Source organism: Sylvia atricapilla, chromosome 15, assembly GCF_009819655.1.
Source record: "Sylvia atricapilla isolate bSylAtr1 chromosome 15, bSylAtr1.pri, whole genome shotgun sequence".
Classification (NCBI taxonomy): domain Eukaryota; kingdom Metazoa; phylum Chordata; class Aves; order Passeriformes; family Sylviidae; genus Sylvia; species Sylvia atricapilla.
Window position 1 is genome coordinate 10,554,598 of NC_089154.1, and position 12,990 is coordinate 10,567,587.

The 12,990-nt window shown below is 42.1% G+C and overlaps 1 protein-coding gene across 2 annotated transcripts in view; it reads right to left on the reverse strand.

Moving 5' to 3' along the window:
- GTF3C1 (general transcription factor IIIC subunit 1) overlaps positions 1–12,990 on the reverse strand; it is a 36,866-nt gene that overhangs the window by 12,168 nt on the left and 11,708 nt on the right. For both annotated transcript variants that reach the window (XM_066330199.1, XM_066330200.1), the window contains 15 exons: positions 11,992–12,095; positions 11,568–11,749; positions 10,970–11,236; positions 10,595–10,740; positions 10,096–10,193; positions 8,504–8,600; positions 7,601–7,778; positions 7,060–7,195; positions 5,895–6,030; positions 4,067–4,148; positions 3,213–3,398; positions 2,569–2,726; positions 2,296–2,438; positions 2,029–2,110; positions 749–861 (listed from right to left, as the gene is read on the reverse strand). In XM_066330199.1, coding sequence (XP_066186296.1) covers positions 749–861; positions 2,029–2,110; positions 2,296–2,438; positions 2,569–2,726; positions 3,213–3,398; positions 4,067–4,148; positions 5,895–6,030; positions 7,060–7,195; positions 7,601–7,778; positions 8,504–8,600; positions 10,096–10,193; positions 10,595–10,740; positions 10,970–11,236; positions 11,568–11,749; positions 11,992–12,095 — 2,108 coding nt within the window. The remainder of the gene's footprint in view (positions 1–748; positions 862–2,028; positions 2,111–2,295; positions 2,439–2,568; positions 2,727–3,212; positions 3,399–4,066; positions 4,149–5,894; positions 6,031–7,059; positions 7,196–7,600; positions 7,779–8,503; positions 8,601–10,095; positions 10,194–10,594; positions 10,741–10,969; positions 11,237–11,567; positions 11,750–11,991; positions 12,096–12,990) is intronic.

Consider the following 12,990-nt stretch of genomic DNA (forward strand, 5'->3'; position numbering starts at 1 on the left):
TCTCCACTCAAATATCTGTTGACAAGGAGAGAAAACAATGGACAGGAGACAGTTCCACACTGAAAGGATTTGTCATTTTATTGAGGTTTTGGTAACTTCCAGTTACTGCCAGCAGCACTTTTGCTGTAATGCACAGCTCTTCCCAAAATAAGAAAAATTACAAAGGTGCTAAATTTATTATCATTAAATGGTCTGAGACACAATTTTTCCACACTGCTCTTTAACTGTTAATCATCATGAAAAAGCTTAACAACCTGGAGCTGGAGAATGCTGTACAAGGCTGAGTGCTCCTCCTTATCAATACTTTTAGCAGCACTGAGATGATTCAGCTGAGCAACCAGCTACCAGCTAAATTGTGATAGAAAATGGGGCCAGTTAATCTGGAAAATGCTAGATTTCTATTGCAATGAAAAGTTACACCTGAGTAGCAACATCTCTAACACCGAGGTTGAGGACTTGACAATTTAGAAAAATCTGCTGCAGTGTATCTCTGGTTTAAAAGTCTTATTTAGCAGTAAGAATGGTTTGAAATCAGCAAATCTGCAAATAACTGAAAATCACTTATATGTATTTAGGAAGTGTGGATATGAATGAAACACTGCTGGTTGTATTTAGTAAAACTTCTTTTCTTACTAAAGGTACAAGCACAGTGTAAAACATGCCCAAAAGAAGAGACCTGCTCTAAATTGCTGTCCCCTCTCACTGCCTCACCTCATGTGCAGAGCCAAGAGCACCACAATTAAAATACCTGGAAAACAGTTCCTCCAGACTGTCAGGAATCTCCAGTTTGGGATTCCCCAGGGTCGAACTGAATTTCTCTTTCAGTCTTTCCACAAACTCTTTAAACTCCTTTGCACAAACCTTTGAAAAGAGGATACAGAAATGTCATCAACCTCAATTTCTTAGAGTGGGGAAAACCCCTCTACTTTTAAAGTGTGCATGAAAATTCTTGTAGCAATAGCTGAATTCTGAAGTCAGAAGCAGCCCAACAGCCAAGGCAAGGCAGGGAAAAGCTTGTGCAGTTTTTGTTAGCTGATTCACTCAACAGTTGCAGGTTCCATCTGTAATCAGCTCACAGCTACAAGCCAAGCACTATGAACATATGTTCTAAGACAATTTCTTGAATTAACAGCAAGATCTCTTGCTAGAGCTCTGTTTAAGCTTCTGCTCAAGCCCTGCAGGCTTTTCCATGTTCTCCATGAAGTCTGTTTGCACAATCATGGCTTGGAGAACACCTGTTACATCAGAGGAATGTTCTCTGGAAACAAGTTTGTATTTCCTTCCAAAGACAGACACTGGAAATGGGGACACACATTTATTTCAGTGATGTCTCATCAAGGAACAACTGCTCTTCCTTTAAGCAACAGGAATTTAACAACAGAGCTGATGGGCTTTTCTGACAATGGTATGAATTGTCATTCCTGGATAAAAATCATCTTGCTGTGACACTGTCGCAGTTCTGAAAAAATTCTGAAAGTCAAAATGGAATTGTTTGCACTGAAAGTGTAAACAACTTTTCAATTTGAAATTATGGTTCATTTAAATGAAAAAAAAGAATAGATAAAAATACTAGATAAAATCTTTTGTTTGCTCAAATTAAGTATTAAAAAATTTGCTTGTGTTCCTGCACCCATCCACAGAAGCTAAGGTGACATTTCAACATACAACTGAAATAAAAAATTATAAATTACAGAGCAAAAACGTTTTCTTGCTCAGCTGACAATGTGGCTGAAAGGATAAAAAAAGACTCAGCAGATAGAGATGTTCAGTCACGGATGCTGATAAACAAGCACATTGAAAACACAATGGTTATTGCACAGGGGGCTATTTATGTGCCTTTGGAAAGCTGCCCTGTGTCCATTCTGCTCCCAAACCAGCAATGATGCTGCATTTTTAAAATGAAGCTATTTTTAAAATAGCTAAAGGTTCAAGGGAAAGAAAAGACATGAAATCTGTGATCTGTGCAAGTACTCAGTAATCCAAACAGCATAAAATACTCTGTGAATTTTTGGAATACTTCCCTCCTACCTGTGGATCTTCATAATTATTTTCTCTATTCATGAAATCATCAATGAGGGCTTTATCTTGGTAAACCTCAGCAAGGCAAACTCTGCAAGAGATACAATTGAAGGTGTAGCTCAGAGCTGAAATTTTCCTAGTTGAAAACACATTTGACAGCTGCAGGGTGCAAACAGGATGAAATATTTAAGTGCCATGAAACAAAAGAAATACGTAGGAGGACCATGTCCCTTCAGGAGAGTTTAGCCCGTATCTAGAACACAGAAAAGTTCTCACTTGTAATTGAGGTAGGTCTGTGGGTTCCTGACGATGTAGCGGGCTCGGCGTCCCACGGAATGGGAGGTTTTATCCAGGGACTCCTCGAAGCTGGAGTGCATGAGGTCCCTCACCACCTGCCAGGGCACAAAGGGCCCCTTCACCTGCGGGAGGAACACAAGTGCCCGCAGTTAAACCTCGCTGCGTGCGCATACACACACGGTGAGAGCAGGAGGAGGTCCTGCCTGGTGAAATGTGTGTGTAGCAGCCCCGTGCCCTGGGTGTGCTCTGCACCTTGGCGTTGAGCACGTGGCTGGCAATCCTGCAGAGCATGAGCAGGCTGTCCTCCTGCACCGTCCACGTCACGCGCAGCCGCGTCATCCGCAGCAGGGCGCTCTGGTCAGCCTTGTCGTGGTACCGCAGCCGTTTGCTTTTGTCTGCAGAATCCTCTTCTGACAGAGCCAGGGAAACAAAAGAAGACATTGATCTCAGCACTTCATATTCTGATTAACTCAAACTTCTACCACAGGGTCTGCACCGGTTTGAGTTTGTGAGAATGAGAGACGAGCAGAGAAGGAAGCTGCAGTCTAAAAGTGAAAAGCAGCAATAGCTTTCCCAGGCAGGAGAAAATGAACACTTTAATTGGCAAATTGGCAACCTAGAGCATCATTCCATGAGGAATCTTTAAGCCAGCTATCAAGAGCTGATAATGGACTGCAGGGAGCTGCTGTGGCACAGACTCCATGAGGACTCCTCCAGCCTGTGCAGCCACGGCTCACGCACAGCTCATGGGCATAACGTGGTGCTGCTTCTCCCCAGGACACCTGAGCCTCCTCACTGACATGGCCACAAAGCTGCCCTGTCCCACACCCTCTTCTCCAAAGCAGCTTCCTGCAGGCCTAGGCATAGCAAAAATGCTGCTTATTCCTGTTTCTTACCTTTCTTTTTCTTCTTTGCTTTCTTTCCAACATCTTTCCTAAGCCTCTTCCTCTTTTGGCTTTTTCCACCTCTCACTCGTTTCGTTCGATCCTGGGTTGGTTCTTTGGTTATTTCAATACATTCCTCTTTCTGGAAAAGTGACTCTGATCCTACCTTTGCTTCTCCCAAAATATTAATTTTGTTACCTAAAATGAGACATATTTACAGCAGTGGAGCTTTATAGCAATGACATTCTACAATGTTAAGATATAAAGGTATGTTAAGATTAAGGTATGAAGACCAAATGACAAATTTCAGTAAATTAAAAGACAAATGCTCTCTCAGAATTGCTCTTTGTTAGTCTTGTCATTTCATGCCCCTTCTCAGCAGCTCACAGAATAAATTCCTACATTAATGAGGATTCATCAAGTAATTAAGTCTAGTTTACAGTGCACAAGCACAGGGGAACAGAGCTGAGGTTTTACATTCAACCTGAAGCATTTTCTCCTCCTTAGCTCAAACATTAGGCTGGATAACAGTGCTACAAAACATTGGTCCCTCTGGACTTTCTGCAAACTGCACATCAGAAATAACAAAGGATAGAAATTGTTGTTTTATAAGAAGTTATTCACACATCTGTTTTACAGCCCCAGAAGTATCCTAGATCATTGTAAGGAGACAGGACCAACCCATGTCATCAATACTAGATAAAAAATTACTGTTCCATATAGCCAGTAATAAGGAATGAAATAATTTATCTGTTTTTCTGCCCCAGGAGCATCCCAGATTGCTGGAAGGAGACAAGAACAGCCGACACCCTTCATGCTGGGTTTGACAAAGGCAGGAGGAGCTGTGGCACAGTCTCAGGCCTTACCTCCAGTGCTGAGTGGCAGGGGGTGTTTGGTGAGGAACGTTTGGAGTCTTGCCGTCAGTCCATTTTCAGGAACTGTATTTTCCTAAGACAACACAGCTTTAAAAAAGGTGACATGCAAAAAGGGGTGCACTGGTTTTAACAACAAATTACTTTTACAATCTAAGTAGTGTCAGAAATAAATTTTCAGTATAAAGGAAAAGATCCCTGGCAATAAGAAAGAACTCATTTGTATTATTACTAGCACACATAAGAATGGCTCCAGAGCTTTTCTTAAATCACACTGGAATGATCACTAGACTGTGAAGGTTACAAATCTCCTCAAGTTTAAAAGCAATAATTACAGGAAAAGAAATGCTGGATTCTTTCATTGCTACAGAGGCTGAGCAGGGTTTGCTGTAAAACAGTATTTTTCCAAAGCACTTTACATTCCAAAGGAACTTCTGAAAAGCACAAAACCAAAATGCAAACACAAACACTGAATAAATGCCTCCTACAGCACATTCTGCCCATCCTAAATCTGACACTGAACCACCTGTAATGTATTGGATGTTTTGCCATTCTCTGCTAAGCCCATTTCTCTTGTGTGGAGTTCACTGGGGGCAGAAATTGGTCTCAGGATGTGGAGAGGAAAGCAGAGACCAAAGAGCTGCTGGAGGTTGTGTTACTGCTCAACAATGAGGTGACAGAACAGCAGACAAAATTAAAGAGCGAAGTGATTCTGCCTGAAGGAAATAAATTAGCAACTCTAATTTTACATCCGCTGCTAGCCTCTGATTCGTGCACTGCTTAGGGGAGAGTAATTACAGGCAGTTCAGTGAAAAGTCCCTGCTCAATGCCTGATGATGGTGAAAAAGCAAAGGAAATGGATGGGATTCCTAGGGAGGTAAAGCAACACTAAGCAGATGTAAAAATCTGTGCTTGGCCACAATCTTAAAGCACTCTCAGATTGTACTTCTACCTTAAGTAGGACAGGTAGAACTATCACAGATTAAAATAAAGGCAACAAGAATGATTAAAGACAGGACAGTTCCATGCTGGGAATAGTAGATGTCAGTCTTAAAAAACAGGAGATGAGTATGAGAGACATGAGAGATGTTTACAAAAACCAATCAAAACAGTAAAAATAATGGAAAATGTATTTTTCACAGCTTCCCTTAGTTCTTCAATTACTGGGGAGCTTAAGGCATCAAAAGGAAGTGGTGGCACATAGCAGGAATTTGAAACATTTTGCCACAGGAGGCTGGGGATAGTAAAGACTTATATATGCTCAAAACCCAGACAAATTAATGCTAAAAGAAAAAAGCTATTACTGCTTTGAAACAGCCCCAGATTTAGAATGGCCTTGAGCCAAAACTGCAGACAGCTGGAAGAGCATTCTGAGGAAATATCCCTTGCTCTTACAAGCTTCCATCAGAGACAGGACATTAGCCAGAACTCTGATTTGCATGTATTGGACTCCCTGTTTTTTTTTCCCCTTGTGTATTTCCTTGTTTTGGATGTTTTGCTTTTTGTCTGACAACTTCTACATTCCAGAAAGGCAAAAGGAACCACTGAGTAGTGTGAACTGCTCACTCATTGAAGTATTTCTCCTTGGGTTGAATGCACTAACAAATCCATTGTCAAACTCAGTTTTCAAATAAAATTTATGTCCAATTCTTTCAATCATTTCAGCACCAAGATTTGTGAGTATCTGGCACTCACTTTGTTCCAGTGCTGCAGACCCTTACTGAGAGCATGCAGACAGTAACATTTTGGTGTCACCACCTCAACCTTAAGAATGTTAAAATTTGAAGAAGTCACTACAGTGTATAAATACTAAAATGCTCACCTTCCTGGTCTTGTTGATGATGTAGCTTGTCCAGATCCAATTGCGTTTCAGGTGCCCATAAAAGCTGGAATCCAGACCTGCAGCTCCCAGCCCATCTCCAGGGATGGATCCATCATCAACCACCTCTCTGCTGCCCCTACCAGCAAGAACAAAATCCACAGGAATTATTTTGTACAGATTCCTGCCCAGTGCTCTTAACTGGTGTGTGTGCAATGTGCAGAATTCTCCCCTTGTCCTCCCAGTTTAGGGGGTGATATTACACCATCAATTACATCCCAAAATGTTTCTTTCCTAAAGATGTTGCAGTCATCCCTAGCCTAAGTGCAAGTAAACACCAGGTTTCCAATTTAAAAGATTTACTGACACACAGAGATACCATATGCAGAAGTTCAAGCAAGGATCAGTGGAATTGGGTCTCTCAACTCCATTTTTTTAAGGTAACTTAATTTATTTACCTGCAACATGGAACTAACTGAAAAAACTTTAAAACAGACTGTTTATTGAAACAGGAGAGAATGTTAACAGAGCTAAACCACGGTGCACAACACAACATAAAAAATTTAGCTGGGGTTCTGCATGGCTGTCACAGGTTGTGAGAATGCAACCCTCCCGGGTATTCTGGGTGTGATTAGGCAGAAGATTAAATGCTCCAGAGATCACCTCTACATCACAGTGCACATTAGAAATTAATCTGCAACCAATTACAGCCAAGTGCAGCACAAAGGGACAGGATTCAGAATGTGGCACTGAGGAGCTGCTGAAGCTACTTGAGATACCATGATGTAAAGCACAGGGACAGAGAACCTTTACACTTGTTATTCCTGGCATTCACTGTACTTGGGAAGCATTCCCTCCCTCCCAACTTTGCTCTCCTCAGGACTCTTGCAACAGTACAGATGTTCTGTGCATCTGTACTGCTCTGGAAGGAAATCCCAATCTGTTTATCCCATCCCTCCAGCACAACAACCTGCTTGGCAACCAAGTTCTTGGGAACATGAAACAGAAATCCATCCCCTCTGACTCAGTTCACCTCTGAACTCCACAGAACACCCAGCTGAGATGTTGGAGTCTCAGGTGCTCTTGCTTTTGAGTAACATCCTCAACACCTGACCAGCTTTTCTTGCCTGCCCTGCTCAGGCAGCTCTCAGGGGCCAAGGGGACCTACGTGGTGTATTCCAGCATGGCACACTTCCGCTCCAGGTTGTGTTTGTTCACTGCTGACTCCTGCTCCTTTTCCACATCCAGGGCACTCTCCTCCCCTGCAAGGCTGCTCCTCTTTGTCCGAGGACAGCGGACGACTCCTGGACAGACAAAGGGGTTTCACTCTCAGCATGACAACTCAGAATTCAATTCATCTTCAATCCACTCTGCTCTGGCAAACTACTGCTCCCACATAGTCCTGCCATTTTTACCCCTTCTCAATACAATGTGCTTTTCACAGAGAAGGGCTACTGCCAACTTTGATACTTCCAACAGGGCAGCAATGCCTTGCCATGAACTCAAGTGCATCACAACTTCACACAATTATATGGACATAGCTTCCAATGTGTTGTTTTGGTTTTTTTTTTTTTTTTTGTGATGCACAGGACAACATTCCAGTAGAAGTGAAAAAATAGAGCCCAGCTTAAGTTTTAGGAAAGGAAGAGGAATTGTGGCGTGCCCAGAAAGGGCAGTGAGGCTGCTCAGGAGGTCCAGCTGTGCCATACCCAGGGGTGTGTTGAGGCAGACACACTGCAGATCAAACCAGAAGTTCTCCACGTCCTGCAGGGTGTTGAGGACGTAGCAGCGCCGCTCAAAGGGGCGGCTGCTCTGCGCCAGGTTGTAGTGCAGGTCACAGCTGGTGGTGTCCACAATCACAGCGTTCCTCTTCATGTACACAAACACCTGCCACACAGAGCACAGCTCAGGCTGCAAACATTACTGCAACTGCCCCATCACCAGGACACAGCTACGTTAGGACTGGACAGTTTCTGGCTTTGCTGTTTTTAGCTACTGCTCAGGCCACACCCATTCCCACACTATTGCACTGCATCCCCAAATTCCCTTGACAGCAATCCAGGAATTTCCTTTCTAGATTTAGAACAGTTTCTTTTCACTCTTGTGCACAAAATATTCCAAATTTCCAGAGAGTGGCTATTTCCTGCAAGTCCTCACTCGGGATTTGCATGGATGTGTTTGGGAGCCTAATTACCTTTCCTATCCTCATAAAATCTGGTCCGCTTTCTCCTTTGCAGGTGCTCTCTATCTAAAAAGATGCATATTAATCTCATCATCTTACTCTGATCAGTGCCTTTATTCTCTATCACACATCCAAGCTCAACACCTTGATGGAAAGGAATGTGTCAGACTCATTTTTCATTAAGTCTTGCCAGTGTGGGACCTGCTGGATCATTATTGTGTGCAGCGTTCAGCATTATGCATCTCAGTAGTTCCCTTCCAGAGTAAGAGGTGAAAAATTATCTGCACAATTGACAGTGAGACTTGGGGCTGGAGGTTTGCACATACATCTGAAACATCAGTACTTCATTTAAGGTAATTATGAACCCCAGATCTTGAAAAGCTCATTAAGAGTAACTGCCTTTTTATTTTTGTTTTTTTTTTTTAATTACCTGGTCTTTGTCTTGAAACTTCTCCGTTGGGCCAAACTGCAGCAGCCCCATGTAACATAATCTCTGCAGGTTTTCTACCACTGAGAAGATGTACCTCCTGTAGCAATGGTAGGAGTGTTACAGTTAGCACTCATGAAAACAGAAAAGTGATACCAGAAAATCCAACTTTTTCATGCAGCAACCTGGGCTTTCAGCAAACCACCAAGTTATAGAATTTCTGAAGTGCTATTTTTGCTTGAATTATCAGCCTATGGAAAACATTTAATACCTCAAGGGTCCAAATTTCCTTTCCTAAAATCAAAAATCCAATATTTTAGCCACAAACTAAGCAAAATTTTGCTTGCAAAAAAGAAAATTAGCCAGAAATAACACATGTAAAAGTGAATGAAATATGCAGATCTACAGACAATTTCATGCAAAGAAGACAGGAATAAGAAAACATGACTGCTAAATACAGGCCTTTGTATGTTTATGTATGAAGAACTGGGCAAAGATTCTTGGAGTTCAGGTTGTTTAAAATTACTGCTCCAAGAAAGTGCTTTTAGATGCTCAAAACTTTGGCAGAGCCAAAAGTGCAGCATTTTCCATCCTGCATTCCTACATCTATGGCAAAATTCTGGCAGCTGCAGGAACCTCCTGCAAGATTTAGTTTCTGAGACAGTTAGTGAAAAATTAGCTTTGCCCACATTTAACTTCACTAAGACCTAATTAAACGCAGTTAAATGGGAGTTGGATTTTGGCAGGAGTTTTCTCTGAGGGTCAGAAAGATCAAGCCTAGAAATTTGGCTCAGTTAGAAGTTCTAGTGAATGGAGACTGGAGAGACAGCTTGGTTATGTGTCACACTGTTTGCATCAACCCATCAGATGGAGCTTGCAGGTTTCAGAAAATGCCATCAATCCAATTTCTAAGATTTAGCAATAGGTTTGGAATTGCAAACCTGGGCTCCCCAAGAGCCTTGGCTGCTGATACTGCCCAGCCCTGCTCCTTCACCAAAGGCACATCTGTGGTTTGGAAAACGTCACATAAACCTCCAACCATTCACAAATTGTCAGCAGTGACTTTTTGGGGAAAACTAACATGGTGCTCTTGATTCCAGACATTCAAATCACTTTCCTTTCTTCAGTCCAATCTCAAGTTTTACATGTCTTGGAAGAGAAATGGCAAACCATGGCAGACATGCCACGGAGAGTATGAGGAGAAACTGAATGTGTGAGAGGCAAGAGCTGGGAAATGTGGCACCTCTGGAAAGATTTATGAAGGACAGCAACACTTAGACCCTATTAAATTCTGAATTTAGCAGCAGTGAGGAGTGTGTTTTATACAGAAGCAACATCCTGCTGATGAGTTATGAAGGACAGAACCTCCCAAGTCTCAAGCACTGCCTGACAGGATACATGAATATTGTTTATTAGTTTCTTATTACCTTCTATTTGTGAGAGAAAAATACAGTTTGGCACACTACCCCTTGAGGATTGATGATCCTTGTCTTAAGTGCCACAGTTCTCTTTGACACAAACAGGAAATAACTGAGAAAACAGTCAGCCACTGCTGGTTCCTCTCTAGAGCCACTTATTTTGACTCAACTGTTTACCTTTTGTAGAGGAGCTGCTGTCGGACTGGCCTTGGAAGAAATCTGATCAGAGTGTGCTTTTTTAGTGGATCATTTAAAAGATCTTCCAGACCTTCCACCTAGAATTATTTTAGAAGTTAATCAAAATGCAAAACGTAACCATCCCCTCAAGTATAAAGCTTTGCTACCAGAGTTGCTTACTAAAATATTCTCTAAGCAAACCTTACTGCTTTTGTAAAACGCTTAAACGTTATTCTTATTAATCAATGAGGCAGAGGATTCAGTGAGATTATAAAAAGCTCTTGGCAAAACAGTAGCTTAAGACTTTGCAGCACTACAGGACTATACATTTTTTTTTCTGTGAGCCTGTGAAAGCAACAACTTCTTCTGTAAAAATCTGAAGTGTCTCCTCTCCTCTCCAGGGTCTAGTTTTGCTAAAACAGATTAAGGGGATATTTGTTTCAGCCTATAGCTACAGTTGACACCATCAGACTTTGAAGCAAACAAAAGAGCACTGTACCTTGTAGCTGACTTGTACAATCTGAACAAAGACGGAGAGAGGCAGGCAGAGGAGGATGTCACTGACCAGGGCCCATCCAAACCCAAACTCCCTGTGCATGGGGAGGGGAGGGATGTAGCGCATCCACGACGAGTCGTCCACGTACACTGGGAACAGGAGCAGTGCCTCAGACACACCAAACCCAACACTTACAACAAGACTCTCACTGTCAGTGCTCAAGCACAACACAACTGCCAGTTCACAGTCTGAAAATCTAAAATGACCCGAAAATCCTCTAAACTCTTGATTTTCAAACCTTTCTGGAGTAGACTTTTATCTATTTTTCAGTGATGAACCATGGTAAGGTCTGTAGTAAAGTCAGGATGTGTCACTTACCTGTTTGATTAGACAGATCTACTTCAGTCTCCTGTGCAGAGGTCTCAGGATTCACCACAGATGACACAATTTCTAAGGTCCCATCAGGTTGTGCTTCAATTACAGCTGCATTCTCATCCAGCCCTTGTGTTTTCTCACCATTGCTACCTCCCTTTTGCCGTCTTTCATTTAAAGGGTGTCCATAAACTAAGTACCAGAGGAACATATGGACCATTCTTAAACGGGGCATTTTGGGAAGAAAGCCAAGAGAACGCCCAAGTCCTGGAACTGGGAGGGAAGAATAAAGACCAAATAGAAATAAAAAGAGGATTAGAGCAGGAGAAACACCTCCCTGTGCAAAACTAATGTAAAGAAAACTGGAAGGAAAGATAAGTTACAAAGAGTAAAGAAGAAGTAGTAAATGCAAATGTAAGTTCACAATTGTAAAAAACATACGCAGCTAAGAAAACATTGCATAGTGAGACTGGTATAATATAAATCAAAACTTATTTCTATAGGACGAGAAAAAAATCTCTTGTATCTTAGGAGACATCTGAAAATTATTATTAATAATAATTAGGAAGGTGAAGGATGACAGAAACCTCAAAGATGGCTGTACCTGTAACAGGGTGATAGTTCCTTAGCTGTGTTATGCCCATTTTTTCATCAGTTTTTCCTGCCCGACTATTATCAGCTTTACACGAGCTATCTTGTGTTTTTTCTGAATCAGGAACTGCCTCTTGCCCCTGGTTTTCTTCCTCACCATGGTCCTGGGACGTTGGTGTCTGGGGGGCTTTAATCCTGTAGTAAAACCACACTGCACTTAGGTACAAAATCTGCAGAGAGTTCAATTCCTGTTCTTCCCTGACTTCAGGAGATATCAGCACGTTGCCTCAGCTTTGTGCTTCCATTTCTCTCCTGCTAAAGAGGAGGTTGTTTGTTTGGGGTTATCTGCTTACCTTGTGCTTATTTCCTCTGCATATTTTTGCACCCCCTAGATGAGCCTAGATCCCCCCAAGCCATCCCAGGCAGAGCTGACTTGCCTGTTTGCAGTGCTGGAGTTGGAGATGCGGAACCGCACCTGCTCGATGGCGCTTTTCACCAGGGGATCGCTGGGACTCACTGAGGGGTGCACAACGAACTCCACCTGCTCACAGCAGCACAACACACACAAAAGCTCTTTATGGAGATATTGCCTCTTAATCAGCTGCATAAATTACCTGAGATTAACAGTGAATTAGCAGTAGCAACGATGGATGAATACTATGATGGTTTTAATAATTCGCAGAACATCAACACTTTGGGATGAAAATGCCCGTTGCTACTTTGTATTAAACAAGAAGTAAAACTACATGGTCTTCATACCAATAAACTTCTACAAACCTTGGGGGTTGGGTTTTTAAAAGCTGAAACAAATTTTCAGAAACAAATACTTTGACTTGTAAATACTACGCTGAGAGGGATAAATGAAAAGTCAGAGCTCATCAGGTGTAAGGCCAAGCTATCACATATTGCTGCTGAAAGCACACACACAATTTAGATTGGTAAGATTTCGTATGTGCTCTACACTAAATATGCAGCAGGTAATTTTCAGTGGATTCAATTCCCTGCTTATGAGCATTTCACACTAGAGAATATGACAAGTCTCAGCTCTACAACCAGACATCTGACTTCCATAAACCTCACAGTGGATTTTTGCTTTAAAATTAAAAATCACGTTCTATAAATTTCAACTCAGAAGCTCACTTTAAATTTTTCATACATTCTTGGCTTTCAAAAGGGGTTTAAGTAGATTTTTGCTGCAGCCTGGCAGTGCAAGAAGAGAACTATGAAGCACAGAACTTATAAGCAGCAGAACCTCTCAGAAGGGAGATTCAGAGACTTTGATCTCTGGCCTATTCCTTGGTCTCAGTTTTCTGCAGTCCAATAACGGAAAGCAGTGATTGGTTCTCACCCCAACTTAGTCTGACATGACGCTTCTGGGTAGCACCATTGTAGGTTCTGCTACAAGAAGAGAAGTCACCCATGCATCCCAGGAAAAA